The 18,420-nt window shown below is 40.1% G+C and overlaps 1 protein-coding gene across 3 annotated transcripts in view; it reads left to right on the top strand.

The window, feature by feature from the left end:
• The window catches only part of CHAT (choline O-acetyltransferase), a 32,831-nt gene extending 14,617 nt beyond the window's left edge, over positions 1-18,214 (top strand). For all 3 annotated transcript variants that reach the window (XM_064662508.1, XM_064662506.1, XM_064662509.1), the window contains 8 exons: positions 3,398-3,567; positions 5,580-5,680; positions 5,871-5,999; positions 7,101-7,223; positions 8,663-8,804; positions 11,948-12,010; positions 15,998-16,135; positions 17,845-18,214. In XM_064662508.1, the coding sequence (XP_064518578.1) occupies positions 3,398-3,567; positions 5,580-5,680; positions 5,871-5,999; positions 7,101-7,223; positions 8,663-8,804; positions 11,948-12,010; positions 15,998-16,135; positions 17,845-18,114 (1,136 nt within the window). In that variant the 3' untranslated portion in view covers positions 18,115-18,214. The remainder of the gene's footprint in view (positions 1-3,397; positions 3,568-5,579; positions 5,681-5,870; positions 6,000-7,100; positions 7,224-8,662; positions 8,805-11,947; positions 12,011-15,997; positions 16,136-17,844) is intronic.
• Positions 18,215-18,420: the final 206 nt, after the last annotated feature.

The following is an 18,420-nucleotide window of genomic DNA, read 5'->3' as shown; positions in this document are numbered from 1 at the left end:
AGACAGAGTCCTGGCCATTATTTCAGCAATATTACGTAACACCAGTCTCATCTTTAGCCCTTCCTCTTCTCTTCCTTCCTTATTTTAATGAAAATTGAGGTAAACACCTAATTATTTGTTTGCATGTCATGCTTTTAAATAAAACAGTGAATGCCTTGAAACCTGCCACAAAATCACCTTTTAAACCATCAGAAGAAAAAAAAAAATCAACAAAAACTAGTAGAACCATCTCTAAAGTGTTTTTAGATGGCCTGGCATTTGCCGAAATATTCATTTTAGTCAGGAAGCAAACCAACACAGTTATGGAGCTGAAAAAAAAACAAATTCTGCACTAGCAAATATCACCACACAGCACCACACAGAGCCTTCTCTAATCTAAGTAGGAATCCCATTCTGGACCACTGATATTAGCACAGCTCCTCTATATAGGTGAATGTGTTGCTGTTACACATGATACAAGATCATGAACAGCCCTGCATAACTAACAGAGGAAGAGAAAACCTGTGAAGCAATGTGAAGTGAAAGGGGTCACTCCACAGCTGTTCTGTTCTGGGCAGGGCAAGAGAGGATGCTTTGAGACTGGGAAGACCTATAGAGTGCTTTACAGAGGCTGTGAAGGAGATATATCCATGGGCCTGCACAGATCTGAAAATAGATGATAGGTCTTCTAGGTGAGAAGATTTCAAAGATATTGTAATAATCCCAGCCATCACTGATTTATAAACACACTCAGTATTGTAACTGTCTTCAGGATGCAGAACCAACTCACCCTTCCTAAGTAAAGGAGTGAATTCTTACTGCTATAAGGGCTGCAGTCCCCTGCATACTATATCTGAATTTGATTCAGTACTGTCTTTTCCCTTTTGAAACTAAAACCAAAAAACCCAACTAACCAACAGCTGAGTGGCCAATTCAATGCAACTGCACATTAGAAAGGCAGAAGGACAAGAAAAGTCTTGCAGGGCCTTAGGCTTGTTCTCACACTTCTCTGTTTCAGCTCTTGTCATGGTTCCTGAGTTCTTGTGCAATTTATCACCTGCTTCACAGGATAATTTTTTCAGTGTTTGATCAGCTCTCTAGACATGTCTGTTTCCTTCTGTGAGCCCATCTTTCCCCTACTTTTCTGTTTCTAGCAGAGCTTAATTTTATTCACTCTAATACCTACACTCCAGATACCCTGAAGCCATATGTCAGATAAGGGCTTCGTATCTGTCAAAGACGTGTGGGTAGCAGCCACAATGAAATATATATAAACCTATCAAACAACGTAAAGCAGAATGCTGAGCAAGCTGGGATTGGTTTGTAAATCACTATCCAAGCAGTTTTTCCTCGAAGGTGCCTGTCTGCAAACACCAGAAGCTGATGCATACCAGGGAACTTCCATTCACAAGGATCTTTTCAGCCTTTGCATCAACATACCCAGACCATCAATGAAAAAAATTCCACAATTACAGACAGTCCTGCAATGGGAGATACTGAAAGAGCTTTACAGTCAAGAGGACAGGGACATGTCTTCTTCCTTATGAAGTTTATGAATGCTTTTGAAGACACTCCATATGGACACCAGTGTTTCACATGTAGGGTGATCATTGACAGAAACCTCAACATGCCCCATCACATGCAATCTCCTGGCTCAAGTGTTTGTAGGAGCTGGCAGGCACTCCAGGTGCCTAGGACTCTGCTTCTGTGGGCAAGGGAAGACAACAATCAGCACTCCACCAGGTCCCCACGCAGCCTGCAAGGAGTCAGGCTGACCATCCCTGCCACTTGGTCCCATGGCTGCTAATGGTCCCTCACAGGAGCTGCCAAACAGCAATAGACAGTACCTTAACCTTCAAAAGGCCACAGCTCCCCCTCTCCCTTCTCAGTCACTGCTATCACTTTGCTTCTCCTTCTCCTGACACCTTTTAAATTTCTTGCGTATTTGAGCTCTTTTTTACTACAAAGCATCTAGAGAATGAACCTGGATGATAACAAGCATCTGTTATTTTTCTAGCTCCTCACTAACCAACGTTACTCCTTCTGGGAAGGTGCATTTTTTCTTACTTTGAAAAATGCTGTTCTTTCAGAGGATCAATCTACTTTCCACGTGTGCAAACCTTAAAAACATGCACATATTGAAATGGCTCCACGTATTTCAAATGCAAATCAGGATTAATTTAAAATATTTTTCCATTCTTTCAGCTGAAATCATCTCCTGAATTGAGCACAGACTTGTTGAACTCAGCACAGACTTGAAAGAAGTTTTGATCAATCTGAATTCATATCTCTACTTAAGAACATCCTGAAACAAAAATCATTTACACCAAAATTTAGCAAAACCAGTAGATGAAAGCTGATTTGTTAAGAATGGAAGAAATTCTAAGCTGACATTCGAAAGCCCTTTTTTCTTTGATCTTGTTAACAACCATTTAACAGCAATTAATAATGTTATATGCTTTTAAATAAAACAAGTTCTTGTTATATGTTCCACACTTTTATCCTTTCAATTAAGAGCTGTATTAAGTGCTCACAATCAGAAATTTCCTATGCTTCAAACTGGTCCTCAGATGCAAACAAACCCTTAAACTTCATAATATTTCTGAGTTAGATAAAGAATCTCAGAAAAAAAATCCACATAAATACACCAAGAATAAGGGGGAACACGCTGAGGACAAGGCAAAAATAGTCTCAGTAGTCCAACTCTATAAGCAAGGATAGGGAAAATAAACAGAAAGAGATCCAGAAAAAGCCCATTTTATTCAGCAGTACACTAGTGACAGAAGGGAAGTGGAATGTGGCAACCCATGGCTTTGGCAAAATCATGTTCAAAATCTAAACCTCACAACCTCATCCACAGATATTTTCCTCATGTGATAGGCAATATATAGGCAATATAACCTAATGACCAGGGACAGGAGAAAGTAGAAGGTTTTAATACAATAACACAAAAACAATATGAGCCCTGCTGTAGGGTTTCAATGGGAGAACAGCACAAAACCAGTACAAGCCCTGCTGTTCCAGAGCAGAATACTGCAGCAATAGCGTGAGCTCTGAAATTTTCTGTTTTCCACCTGTCCTCTCTGTAACTGTTATATATAAAATAAGTAAGCATTGCTGGCTTTAAGAGTAAAATAGATCCATTTTGTAATATGATTACTTCAGGAAATGAAAGGCAGAGAAAGAAAGTGGATATTATTGAATCATACAAAAGATACACAGAGATATTACAAAAGTTAACACGTGAATTAATGCCTTGGTATAATGTTTCCTTGCACTGAGATGATCTGCTGTGGAGAGAGCTCTGCAAACACCAGCTCACTGCAGATCTCCGACGCTGTCCAAGGCAGCAGGGCTCCCCAGCCAGTCCTGCACTTAGAGGTAAGAGGATGTGAACATTTCCCTCTTTTATCCCCAGACTCTACTAACCGGGACTCCCTTGACATGATTGAACGGTGCATATGCCTGGTGTGCCTGGACAGCCCCAGTGGGGTGGAACTCAATGACACAAACATGGCATTGCAACTGCTGCACGGAGGAGGCTACCATAGGAACGGGGCCAATCGCTGGTATGACAAACCTATGCAGGTAAAAACCTTACAGTGCACCACGATGTTACTTGCACATGGCAAAGGACTCCCATTGCCTTGTGGTAGGGACCACTTAGAGTCAAGTGGGAGAAAGAGGGGAAGGTGGTGTCAGCATCTGGCCAGGCAGGGTTGGTGTGAGCAAGGCTGTTCCTTGCAGGGCAGGGGAGGCAGACTGACTGCCTTGCTTGGCAAAGTCAGGGCATTCTCCAACACAAATGCACTTCCACGTTTTCTGAAGCTGCCCTTTGCACTTGAGGGGGTAAGACAGATACACAGACATAGGGGTAGGTAGACATTTGATATAAAAATGAAAGCAGAATGCAATTTTATTACACTCAATCAAATGAAATAAAAATGCTGGCCTAGCATCCCAGAGTGAAAAAGAAAAGCATGATATTTTTCCTCTGTTTTCTCTTCTTACAGGTTTTCCTGACATCCTAGAAATAGTACAATTTAGCATGTGTTTAAGTCCTCACTTAACAGACTGTTTACTCACTTAATGACATCCTTGTTGAGACTTTCCTGGAAGTATTGACATCTCCAACCTTTTTCCCAGTCAGATTTTGATTGTCATATTTGAAAATGTCTCACTGTTATTTTCACACTTTGCAATAGACCCAGGGTGAAGCAATGTATTAATCTCCAACTGTCAACAATGTTGACACCTCATGAAAAATTGAAAAAAACCCTGACTGATACATGGCTTGCGTAATGCTTGTTGCTCTTGCCATATCTAAGAACAGTAACATGAAAAGAGAAACCCCTAAAATAATTTCACTTCCACTGACTTACCCCAGTGAAAATTCAGTAGCCATTCCTGATTTATGCCACTGCAGATGACGTTATTAGCAGACTCCAGTACTGCATTTTTGAAGAAGAAATCATTTGTCTTTAGTTAGAATCCTGTTATTTGCAGGGTCTCTTGTTGACATGTTTCAAGCGGATGAGAGTAAACAAGATTTCTTTTTGTTTACTATCATAAGGTAGCAGAAAGAAAATAAAATTGCATAGTATATGGGAGAGCTTCATCTGTCCAGATGTATTCAGGCCAGCAGTTTAAAAGTGAAGAGAAATTCTTAGGGAAATAAGATTCCATTTTCTTTCATGCATACACAGATTATGTAGGAAGCCATTCTCACAGTAGAACTTGTTCTTTCTCTCCATATTCTTCTTCACCTTTGCAGTAAGGCATCAGAAAATGTTCAGGTGAACCTTTTGCATCATGCACACACACTCTGTGAAAACCTCATGGAAAGCAGGAAGGCAGGATGCATGTGTGTGATACAAATGCACAGAGTGAGCTGAGGGAGAGAAGTCCAGCCAAATATACTTCAAAAGAAGTGTGGGGCAAAATCCAGAAAAAGGACAGGAAACAAGTGAGACAAGCTGCAGTATTGTCCTAGACATCTGCTTTTGTTTGAGATGCAGAAATAACCAACTGCATGGGTGTATCACAGAATCAGAGTGCAGCAGGTTGTCACCAGCTATGAAATAAAGAAGGAAGACAAGTAAGAGGGAAATGAAGAAAGCACCTCGAATTAAAAAACGCTTAAAAACAAGCTATGAGAAAGCTACCAAATAAGGATGAGCTTTGTAATAAAATGGGACCTTATGGATTTCCCAGATCTAGACTCTGCATTGCTCCCAAATGTGGAAGGAGAACCCCGGCCTGTCTTTCTGTTGATGGGTTTTCTGTACCATAAAGCACACGCTAAATCAAATTTTCAGACTCCCACAGGAATTGCTAAAATTCACGTTCTCACAGGTCTCAGTCCAAAATAGCAGCATGAAAGGGATTCAATGCAATGCCTTTCACAGGACAAGAAAATCTCCTGTGACAGGCCTCTAAGTCACCCACTGACCTATAAGGCAAGGAAGATCCTGATATGAGCAATAAGAAAACCACAGGAGAACAATAACATGTTTGTTAGTTAGTTTCCATCACGAGTAACTTATACAGGGAATAAATCATGTTCTGGCTATCTTGCACCTGTTCTTTTCCTTGTTTAGTTTGTGGTAGGAAGAGATGGAGTCTGCGGCACCGTGTGTGAACATTCCCCCTTCGATGGCATCGTGATGGTGCAGTGCACTGAATACTTGCTCAAGCACGTGTGAGTTCCCTTTCAGTGCAGCTTTTGTACCCACTCCCGCCCCTGGGGAAGCCTCTGCCAGTGGAAAATTCCCCCTGATGCACTAAGACCCATAAAACTACTGGAAACCAGTGATTCACCTGCTAAAAAGCAGTGTTTAACAGAGAGATTAATCCTGTGACTTAATGATTTCTGTCTCACATACTAACAGGAAAGAAAATTCCAAGAAATTAGTCCGAGCTGATTCAGTGAGCGAGCTTCCTGCTCCACGGAGACTAAGATGGAAATGTTCCCCTGAAATTCAGACACATTTGGCATCATCAGCAGAAAAACTTCAAAGGTAGAACAGATGCTTCATTTTTCTCAACAGTGACTGCAAGCTGGGGACTACCCAGCACATTGTGTGCAGGCATGGGTTTCCTCCTAGAGGGCTTCCTGCCCTCCTGCTCCTCCTCATCTTCCCAACCTGGACATACCTAGCACCTCTTTGTGGGCTGGAGCTACTTCACTCTATTCAGGAATTGCATTTCCATTGTTTTCCTCCCCTGTAAATATTAGGAATGCTAAAATCCACCAGAAAAACAGTTTAGTCCTATTTTCACAGGATGCAGACAATGCAGGTCGTCTGTTTTTGTGGATGTCCTTTATGGGTTTGAGCTGATTCAATCTGAAGCCAGTGCAACAGGGATACATAGAGGGGACAGTAGAATACAACTGGTTTGAATAAACAATTTTAATTCAAGAATGTAATTTGTTTGCATTCATAATGCTCCTACAAAGGCTAGTTCTTCTGACTCTGTTTCCACACTGTAGAAGGTTTAAATGATTTTTGGGAGTGGAGATGGCAATAAGAATTTATTTCTTTCAATACTCAGGCCTGTGATCTCTCTGTAGAGAATTAACACAGTGACTGCATGATCAGCTGTAAGTATATCCAGTGTGGTTGCACTAGACAAGACCTCAAAGTGGCTAGAAGCACACATAGGAATGGGAATATTCAGGATGCAGAGTAATTCCTTTTTGTTTTTAAATAAACGTAGTAGTCCTCTAAATTGGAACTTGCAATGAGCTTCCTCAGGTTTTAAATGCACCCATTTCTTACTCAAATGAACAGACTTGAGTGCCACAGCTCATGTTAAGGCTGCACAAAACAAGCCTGGTGTAGAACCTGTATGAATAAAAGTTACTGACTAGGAACAAGTTACCAAAGGCCAAGACTGTCTGCAGAGCACGAGCCCACTCACCTCCAAGTGGGTACAGGCAGGAAAAGATCTCTGGGTTTTATTTGCAAACAAAAATGGAACATGATTTTGTTTAGTGGTGAACAAGGTAGTGTTAGGTTAATGGCTGGACTCAATCTTAAGAGTTCTTTTCCAAGCTTAATGATTCTATAAGATTCTTGCATCTCACCCTGGAGTAACTGCTTCTGCTTGTTTTCCAGGATGGTGGAAAATCTGGATTTTATTGCCTACAAGTTTGAGCACTATGGAAAGGAATTTATTAAGAAACAAAAGGTTAGCCCAGATGCCTACATTCAAGTAGCACTTCAGCTGGCATTCTACAGGTAAGATTAATTCAGATCATTGGAACAAGGTACACAAGGTAGTGGTTTTTTTAAAGAGAGTCCATTTTTAACTCGGCACTCAAAAAAATGCCTCCTTCATGGAAATGAGTGATCATGCCTAATGGCTGTAGGAGAGGTAAAATAGAAATGGACACCTGGTTCTCAGACTACTCCTTTTCTTTGCTCCCTTTCCCTCTTCTTGCTCATCATCCCTGTGTCCCACACATGCCATTCCCAGCCAGTACCTTCCCCACAGCTGTCCCTGCCCTTGGCATAGAGAAGAGGGTGAGGGGATGTGGCAGGGAGTAGCGGGGTTTTCTGTAGCACCAGCAGCTATAGGAGTCCAAGTCTCTGGGGCAGAAACACTCCCTTGCCACTGTGGGTGGCTTGGGAAGGACGTGGCAATAACCCCCAGCTCACCACACACACACCTCCTGCACTGCAGGGTGAAAAGCATCCACAGGGGAGAATTCTACAGCAGCATATCAGATCAGAGTTCCTACACAGGACAGTAACTACTGCTGCCTCCTTCTTCACAGACATCCCAAGATTTGGTAATATCCTCTAATTTCCATGGTATTGCCAAAGTCAAAAGCTCCTTTCTACATTGCCAGAACTCCAGACTAGAGATCGGTGGCATGGTTTCCTGCAGAACAGCCTATTACACAAGTAATTCTGACGTGGTCTTTACCTGGCCAAAACTAGAGGTGCCCAATACATTTTCTGTACTCCATTAATATCTGTTAAACATGCGTTTTTTGTATTCCATTAACCAACCTTCAAAAATGACCTAGTCCAAGATTTTTGTCTGGATTCCAGCCATGATATAAATTCCATGTTTGCAAAAAAACAAACTTAGGGGACAGTTACAATCTGAGACCCTCTGCTTCAACTGAAAGACATGCTAGGTCTCCTGAAGCAAGGAATTGTGGCTATATACCTGCACCCAAATTAAACAACACTCTGTTCTAATTGCTATGTGGGTTTTCACTTCAGCTCACAAATAGTACCCTTTTCAGTTTTCTACTTTTCGTTCACACGCTGAGTGTATTTTTTCTTATTTTAAATAAAACATATTTCAAGCCCATAAAAAAATGATTAATTACACAATTATTTTATGATGCAGTACAAATAAAACATTCCTTGAGATATTTCAGTAAATTTTAGTTTTACTAGCCTTGTTTTTACACAGCAAGTCATTTTTTACTGGCAATGCATAACTAAAACATATACAGCTGTATGTAGCTTCTCATATTAGAAGGGAGTGAGCATCGATCTTTTTTAAGTTTCTTATAGAATTCTATCAACATTAAGATGAATACCGTGCAAAACATAAAAGTGTGTCTGTAACAATAAAATGTACCAAGCCTATATTTCTCTTAGTCTTTTTGACTCCTTGAAAATAATTATTCTTTGCTTTTCTTACTTTATTCTTTCAGATGCCACAGGAGACTCGTCCCGACCTATGAAAGTGCTTCCCTACGCCGATTCGATGAGGGCCGAGTGGACAATATCAGGTCTTCTACCTCAGAAGCATTTGCTTTTGTAAAAGCAATGACTGATGACAAGACAGCTGTATCGGTATGTTGGTCTTCTTTGCCAAAACACTGAGTAAATAATGCATTCATGGTCCCTAGTCTCTCATTTTTTAACTGTTAACTGAGAACATAAAGGCATAGGGCAGGGTAGCAAGCATCACAGGATTTTGCTTTTTGTACAAACCAACCATTAAGCTAAATATAAATACTCCCTTTTTTTTAATTTAAGCATCCCAAAGATTCAGAGCTGCCTAAACAGGACATTATAAGAAACAAAACATCTGATTTTAGATTTAGTACTGTCTTATGAATGTTCTGTCATCAGATCCAAATTCAATTCCCTGGAGAGATCTAGGCTGAACATGCAAAGTTCAGGATCATTATACTGCCACACCAGGGGAATTGCCTGGCAGGTCCCCTGCAGTAGTTAGCTCTGCTGCAGACTGCAATGTGTGATGTAATTCCCATGCTTTGATTTCTAGATAAGGTGGATATGTCCTGGCTGATCTTTTTTGTTTTAGAGTTGTGTTTCTACGAAATAGAATTAGTTTTATAGGATTCTCAAGGGAGCTGAACCTGAATAATGAAAAACTTCATCAAGCTAATCAAACAACTCTCCAAACTGTCCTGATACCATACTGCAAAAAGAAAAATTAAAATTTCCGTGCTTTGAGAGGCCACCATCTGTTTCCAGAAGCATGAGTACTGTACAGAGTAGATGGGAATGCAAAGAGGTACAGCTGAGAGTATAGCTGCACAAACAGCATTGTGCACTGTCCCCCCATCATCCCTGGAGAGCCTCCCTCAATGTCTCTCTCTGTGCCGCTTCCACCCACTGCACTTCGCTGCCGTACGGGGAATTTCCAGGTGGCTGTTTAGATGCAAAATGCTGCCACAATATAGAATATTTTTCACAGTAAGCCCACTCCAGTGGCATCAGCCCACATGGCTGTTCTTTAGAATTCAGCATAGCATTGCTAGATTCATTGCTGGAGTGTAGATTAAGTGTAAATTAATAAAATATTATAAACCAAGGTCTAATGTCCCAGAGGATGGTGAAAATTTGCCCAGAGAAGTGCTCTGTTCGTCCGCTGCCTCTTCAGTCTCCTTAAGGTTACCATGCCCAGAATTTAGCTCCTGATGAACAAGACTCAAATTCCATGGTAAAATGATAACTCAAAAAACCCTGTAGTAATTCCCTGTGCTGAGTGGGTAATTCACAGCAGATTATGAGCATGCTATCACACATAATAGTGACTACTGTACAGAGGACAAGAAGAGGCTGTTGTTATTTGCTATCAGTGTCCTGTCTGACAAGATTCTTGGTTCTTGATCATATTTCATTAGAAGTTACTGTTGTGCACACCTTCCTCTCCACACGTGTGCTCAGCACAGCCCCAGCCCCAACACACTTGGCAGCAGCCTGACTGCACTCCTGGGCGGAGCCAGCCTGCTCCTCACGGGTTGTTTTAACAGATCCTCCTTGTTCCTTCCAGTAGCCTCTTCCTTCCTTCCGTATTCCAACACTTAGTAACTTTTGCAGGTCTCCCAACACTTCAGCATTTCTCCACCCAAATCTGAGGCTGTGCTCCCCTTTCACAGCACCCCAACTTGTACTGCTTCATGCAAGCAAGCCAAGGAATGCCATGTGTGCCTAGATTGAGCTCAGTCTCAGCCCCCATATCTTTCCACTGCATGCCTTGGCAGTAACAAACAGGGAGAATAATGGTTTCATTCCCCCTGGAAAACCTGCCATCATAATGCAAACCAATCCACTGATAGTTTTCCTGGCTTCTTGTCCACTGAGAGATACAAGGGACATTTATACTGGTCTGGGATTGTTCTTTCAAACAGACATTTAAAATCTTTGTTTTGATGTGAAAATTATATATATAATATATATATAATATATATATTATATAATATATAGTTATATATAATATATATATTATATATTATATATAATTATATATAATATATATTATATATATAATATATAATATTATCACAGAAATAATATATATAATTATCACAGAAGCATTAGAAACAAAATTAGTTTAATACAACCCTATTCCAAGGTGATTTCTTTAGACCTACAAATTGCCTCCAAATGTTAAGGGGTTATTTCTGTTTTTTGGGACAAAGAGCTGCATCACTTGCTTTAAGTAGCCTTGAACTACCCAAAATATTTTTTTGTTAATAGCCATTAATTAAAATAACATTGAAAACCATTTTCCTCCTGATGCTAATAAAAATTATCCTCAAACCATAGCTTGAACAGTCACCAAAGATTGATTGAATCAGATTGATTCTTTAGCAGGAGAAATATCTCATGCATTTGACACTTGCTGTAAAAGCAGCAGCTACTGACACTAGAGAGATTGCTTGAATAGCTGTAAATTAATCAGATTTAAAGACTGCCTTTGGTAATTTAATCTGTACAAGGGAACTAAGTCCTAGCTCTAGCCCTGTGAAAAAATATCAGACTCTGTATTTTGAAGGTCCCTGATGGTGACCTTGACTTGCTTCTAAAATGAATTCTTTGTTCAAAAGATCATTCATCGTCCATAGGAGCTGAAGGTCTCCTGTTTATCTGGAGACCCAGACATTTCTGGCTGTTTCAGGGTCTCCCCTAGTTGCAGTGTGAGACTTGATGTACAGCAGGGCAGCACTTCTTAGGATGCTTCCCTTAATATAAAAGGCTGCCATTTGACAGGAGTCAAAATTTACTAGCTTGTTATCTGAAATGCGAGGCATCTGTGGAGGGTAGAGCAGCCTTGGAAAATTCTAGATGCCCTTTCACACATGGAAGTAATTTTTCAACTGGCTAGTAAAATATCAATAATGGCTTTCATTAATATCACTGTCATTGTCTAGATAAACCACTCTGGAGAAGATACACTGCCTGTCTTTTCTGAAAACACTGAATTACACTAAACAATAATTTTCCTCATTTCAAATGGAGTGATTCAATTAGTAATAATCTATACCCCCAGAATCAATGGAAGGAGTCCACAAAAGGAACTACAAACCACCACCAATAAACCTGTTCAACCCTTGCACAACAAGGCACCGTTGCTGATCAGGACATTCATCCCTATGGCTTTTCATTTATAATGAAAGATGGAAGATGCTATTTCTTTGAGAATTTATTCAGTAATACATATATTTTGATTACCTCAACAGGATTCTGAGAAGATGCAGAGATTTAAGGACGCAATTACAGCTCAGACTAATTACTCTATTCTGGTGAGTAAAACCTTCTGCCTGTCGGAATAAGAACTACTTGGCTTTTTCAAGAAAAGTATGAAGATACAATCACTAACTATTTTAGCACTAGAAAAATGTAGGCATCTCCAAATAGGAAAGTATCTGCCATGTCATCCTTATGAACATTTCCAATGGCCCAAATAGCCACATTCAACTACCCTCACCTTAAAAAATACTTCCCCAAAAGCAAGATAACAAAATTCTGCATTAGACATAAGTGGAAAGACCATGACTCTCTGGCATTAGCTCTCTTATCTAGCACTGTCATGGAATATGACACTCTGTATCCAACCTACTCCCAGTGAATGTGCATCTGTGAAACATTTATGATTTATGTCTGTGTCATTGTTAGGAGTCCCAGCCACAAACTGGGATTGCACTAACCTTGGTGTTGTGCAAATTAAAAATTCAAAAACGGCCTCCATCTTAAAGAGCTTGCAATCAAAATTTCATAAAGGGATTTTTTTTTTATATAAATACTGAAGAGTTTGGAAGGGAGAACAGTAGCCAGGTGAAAGAAATCTTTCTTCTTCGTGCTCTGTGATCAACATGAAATGTTAGCCATGAAGACAGCCAAGCAAAATGGCAGTGAGGTGTTCAATGGGGTATGACAAGCAGAAAGCCTTATCAGAGATGAGAAGTATGCAAGGCTTAAAGCACCCAACTTAACTGCTATGTAACATGCATGAAAAATAAAGTTCCAACTGCAAAATTCAATTCCCCCAAATTTAGGGGTATTTAGACCCATAAACTATATCATTGCAGATAATCTCAAGACAGTTGTAACACATCAGGAACATTTTTTTCCCCCTAAAACTAACCATCTATGCATTTTCTTATATTTCTCTTCACTAGAGGAGAGAGGTCCCTATCTGGGATCTGATCCTGAGATGGACTGGTATTCTGGAAAGTGTATTCTGGTATTCCAAAGTGCCATTTCTAATAAAGGTCATTAACAATGAGGGAATGATTATAGCAAGTTCTGTTTTAAAGACCTGAATGCAGTGTCTAATTAAAGGAAGAGATGTTCTCCAGTGAAGAAATCAGTTTAGTATCAAATACAACTCATTTTCTCTTGATTAAAAATGAGACAATTCAGCCTGAGTAATGCTGTACATCCCACTGTGCCAAGACAAAGCACAGACTTATTCTATAAACAACTTAGTCATAACACTCATGAAATTAATAAATGTTAATAACCAGCTATGATAAGTGAATGTGCTACCTATGGTTTTGCCTCAGACCTTTGCCTAATAAACCCACATTGTTGAATGCTGTTTAGATATTCATAATATGCAAGAAATCATTCACTTTCAGAGGTGAAACAAAAGAAGCAGGGAAGAAAAACAATTCTGTGTTTCAAGCCTTGTGCTGAGAACCCACATCTTAGAAACTGATACTCCGTGTAATCCGTACAGTGAGGGGAAGTCTCACTTCAGGGCAACTGTCTCACCTGAACCATCTCAGGGTAACTTCACAATGAGCACAACATACTCTAGGTCTACTAGGTCACAACCAATGGAATTTCTGTACATCTCTTAAAAAACCAACCAACCAAAAAAAAAAAAATCCCCCCTCCAAGCTCCAAGTCATTTGAGATCCAGAAACTGTTATAAAATTCAGCCTCCAGTGTAGCTCATGGGAAAATTTTAAAACTGCAATTGGAAAAATAATTTATCTTTAAATTTAAAAAGCTCTCCAGGTATTTCTACTCACCAAGCTTCCCCTTCTTTCTCAGAATAGCAAAATGTAATTGTTGTGCCTTTAAACTCTGGGTAAGACTTAGATGGTCTGACTAAATTGTGTGTAACAGACTGAAATGTAATAGCTCCTAAGAAAAAACAAAAAAAAAAATCTACTTCATAAAACAAAAAGCAATTTACTGATTTTATTTCCCCTTGTTAAGGCTTACTAGTAGCATTGCTATCTTAAATGTGGAGCTCTAAAATTCAATTTAGCACAGTTTTTTCCTATGCGTTGACTCACAGTTTATTTCGTTAGCCTGTCTCGGCCTCTCTTCAGACATGACATTGATCTATGTTGCAAAAATGTCATTGCTAACAGCCTTATAAATCTTGTGTGATAGCAAAATATTTCCTTTGATTATCAAGTTGGTTTCCCTGTATGGGAAAAAGAACGTAAGCACAGCCCTGATGTATGCCACCTTCCTGCAAGCATCCTCGCTCTGTCTGAGCTGATGAACAAATAGTCTGGGCTGATGAACAAATAGCCCCCTTACCAATGGGTGCTAGTCCTTAATAAGCCAAATAAGACTGCACTCCCAACCCCCTGCTTCAGGTGCTTACCAATGGTTAAAGCTATTCTCCTTGTAAGAGGAAAAGCAAGCTTCTGCTTTTCTTTAATTTATTTTTTTTTAATCCTTAAGAGGAAAACCAAACTTGTGCTCTCTTTTAAATCCTGCCTTTTCTCAGGCTGCTTGTTTCCCTTGTTACAAGGGGCCTGTGGCACAGGGATGTCAGTTCTGCTCTCAGTGTAGTACAGTGTCCCTGGTTCAGCATTCTCTTCCTGTATGACTTCTGCCTGGATCAGGGATGAGCTACAGCTCAGTCCACAAAATCAGTGCTTTCACCAGCAAGAACAAACCTGGACTGAAGGATTTTAAACGCAGATATTATCTGAGGCAATTCCTACCTGACTGGAACAAATTTTAATTTGGTTTCCTAAGAAAACAAAACTCTGTAACTATCCTGTCTGCCAGTCTCCACTGCTCATTTTTGATCCCATTAGCCATCTTCAATCACATTTGCTAGCAAGGCAAAGATCCTAAAGGGAATAAATCCCTTAAGTCTGGAGCATTAGGGAGCTGGGCAGAGCAGAGACCCAAGCAGGGCAAGCTGATGGCAGAAAGCCTCAGTGCAGGCTCAGCAGCAGTTCTTGTACCTGGCCAGCCAGCCACCCATGTGCCACTGTGGCCAACATTCAGCCCCCACACGTGCTTCCTATCACTTTGCCTGAGATCCTCAGACGGGAGAGGGAATTAGGGACATTCAAGAGCAGGGTCAGGGGGCAGGCATGGCTGGTTCTGCGTTGGGGATCATGGTGAGCAGAGACAGGGGCAAGCAGGACAGCAAGTAGAGACTGCTGAGGGCCTCTTGCTTGTCAAGAACTTTATTCTCCTTTGTTAAACCCTGTTTAATTTAACCCTAGACTCCTGGTACCACAACTGTGGTACCATCCAACTATGCTGTCCTACACTTACTGTTTCCAATTGCCTCACTGGAGTGAGGGCTCAAGTAATGAGATATTCCAGCTCTGCAATGAAGCCAACACAGGGAGTGGGGGAAGAAATTGGATATTTTGGCAGTGATTTAAATAGCAATGGCATTCTATATCCCCAACCTCAGTCTTCTCAAGCAGTGGGATATGCTAGTGGATCTGTGAAGGATCACTGGCAAATCTATCTCTTATTCTGTGAGCACTGCTATATTTTTTTGTGGACCCCTACCAGGTCTTTGGATCTAGATTCTATGGAATGACATATGCTTTAACTGCCAGAGCAAGATGCAGGTACCAAGGCAATGAAAGCTTAATTTGTTCCAATTTTGAGGTGTTTTGGAGCCTTCTATCTTAAAATATAACCCTCATGATGCACAGAAAATTCCAAAACATGCTCAGAAATTTCTGGTGTCCCATATGCTCCCCTCAGCACCCTTGGAAGCCCAGCCCATGATATTCAGCTCTGAGAGATGATAAACACCAGATAATATCAGCACATAGTACATCCCAAGACCGTTTCCATTCTAATTTTTACATCTTCAGAGCACCACATGAATTTCTAGTTACTGATCCTCTGCAAAGTACATACCCAGAGTAATATCTGAACATTACAGGCTTTACATCACTCTAACCAAGTTCATCAACTCTGACCAGAAAACTAGGCAGTAACAGCCCAGAAAATGCCTCCAAACTCAGTTAAATGCTGGTGTCTTACCACCCTGTACACAGGCTATTACTGGAATGGCAATAGACAATCACCTGCTGGGGCTCAGAGAGGTGGCACGGGAACACTTCAAGGAACTGCCAGAGATATTTACAGATGAGACATATTTGACAAGCAATCGATTCATCCTCTCAACCAGCCAGGTGAGTTTCTCCTGTCCACTGGTCTTGCTAAGCAAAGGCTAATTCATTTGTGTTCTGCCAGACCTTGTGGCTCACAATGAAAACAATGTAAAAAAGTAAAACAAACAGAAGTGGTGTCATCGAGAACCATCAAGAAATCTGCAAATTGCTCCACATTTTTAGTCCAGTTTTAGTCCATCAGCACACTAAATCAGCAACATAAGCACAGTAAAGACTGAATGGAGTTATCACTTCATTTGCAACATTCCAGAGCCCTTCCTGGAAATTCTGGAAATGCACACAAACAAACTCAGTAAAATTCACAGAAGGGCTCAGAGTTCCCTCAATTTCCATATTACTTATGTTCCCATTCCCTTTCTTCTCCTCCTTCCCCCAAGCTCACAGCTCTAGTGCGAAGTGGCAGTACAGCCACAAGCCAGATGGGTTGCCACTCTGAGAAACAAAAAGCTGAGAGCCATGAGGACATTTTACTCTTAAAAGTAGTTGTGTTTGAAATCTTTGAGAGCCTTCAGTTATTCACTGTAAGACTGAAACCCATGCAGACATGCAACTTAGATTTACAGACATTTCAGACGTACAGATATTTATGGATTTACAGTTATTTGCACATTCAAAGATACTCTAAGAGTCAACACCTCCTACATTTAATGTTCTGAATAAGGAAACATCCTTATGGCATACAGCCTAAAAATTAAGTGTTTCATTGCATGTAGTAGTAGTCCTAATGAAAGAAGGAATCTATGTATGAATTCATTAACTGAAACACTAACCCAACTGCACAGACTGGAACTATACAACAAAAGAGAGTTATAATATCATGCTACAGCATAAAACCTTAATAAGTAATTTGATCTTGGCATAATGTTTGTAGGCTTTCAGACATGAGTGAATGTAACCAACACACTACTACATAAATTCTCTGAGAAACTATCCATGAGCAAAGAGTGCTTCTGAATAGCTTTATGGCCTTCGGCTGTTGCACAGCAAATTTATCTGACAATTCTATGGCTCTATTAGCAGGACTAATGGCTTGTTCTACACCATTAAAAAGCCAAATGTCGTTTGTGAAGGCTCATGTACACAAAGTCTGAAACATATAGATTTCTAACACATCTTTTATTTTCTGCAGTAGAAAGTGTTTCACTGCCTTATTATGCCATGATTAAACTGTAGTGTGATAGAATTAGAGCATCTAGATGCATTAAAATATTTTTATACATCATCCCAATTATAAACTGTTATTAGAAATGGACAATACTAATATCTATAATTTAATGCAGTCTTTGCATTACAAGTTTAACATAACCCTAGGATAACCTTAAGAAATTAAAAACCTTAGACAAGTTTTAGGTACCATGATTTTAGGTATGAGAATTACATAAATCTCCTATCTGTAACAAAGCTTATAGCTTTTTAATATCTATATAAATTAAGCAAAGAAATGCAGTCTAGCTACTTCAAACGATGCCAGTTTTTCAGTGATAGCAAACAAACAGAGCAACTGAATTCTATACTGAGATCAGCTTTTACCTTCCAAGGTAAATCAGCTCCAGGTCTGGACTTCTGAAGCCAGTGATACTCCACAAGGGGGGATTCACCACATTACCAACATTTGTAGCATTTGTTTATCCTTCTCCTCATTCCTAACCAGCTGATTTCAGGTCTCCTGATTAATCAGAGATCACTCCTTCCCTTCTCCCTGCAACCAGGTTCCAACTACTATGGAAATGTTCTGCTGCTATGGGCCTGTGGTGCCCAATGGATATGGGGCATGTTATAACCCTCAGCCAGAGCATATATTATTCTGCATCTCAAGCTTTAAAGAATGTAAAGAAACCTCCTCAGTCACATTTGCAAAAGCTGTGGAAGAAAGTCTCCTAGCAATGAGAGATCTGTGCAACAAATGCAATTCTGCTGTGGCAAAGCCACCTGCTAAACAAGATGCAGCCACACAGCTGCAGGGTGCCAGCAAACACTAAGAAGATGTGGGAATTATTCTCCTGATCCACCTTATGAAGAAACATGACATAGTTGTTCAAAGGCAAGATCGTACTAGTAATAGAACAGTGTACAACCAAAGTGTCATTTGTTTCTCATTGTTGCCAATATTTACAGCTCTGTGTACTAAATCTACTATTTCTTGCTTAGGAGTCAGCAAAAAAGGTTTGGTCTCCCTGGCTGAAATGAAGGAGGAAGTAATACAAGTATGTGTTGTACTACCATTTCTAACATAATTAACTTGTGCCGTATTATCACCTAAAAAATTGAGTAAGTTTGTATATGAC

This window comes from Pseudopipra pipra, chromosome 8 (assembly GCF_036250125.1).
Source record: "Pseudopipra pipra isolate bDixPip1 chromosome 8, bDixPip1.hap1, whole genome shotgun sequence".
Taxonomy (NCBI): domain Eukaryota; kingdom Metazoa; phylum Chordata; class Aves; order Passeriformes; family Pipridae; genus Pseudopipra; species Pseudopipra pipra.
Note: the sequence above shows the minus strand (reverse complement) of the source record. Positions and strands in the feature narration are given on the sequence as shown.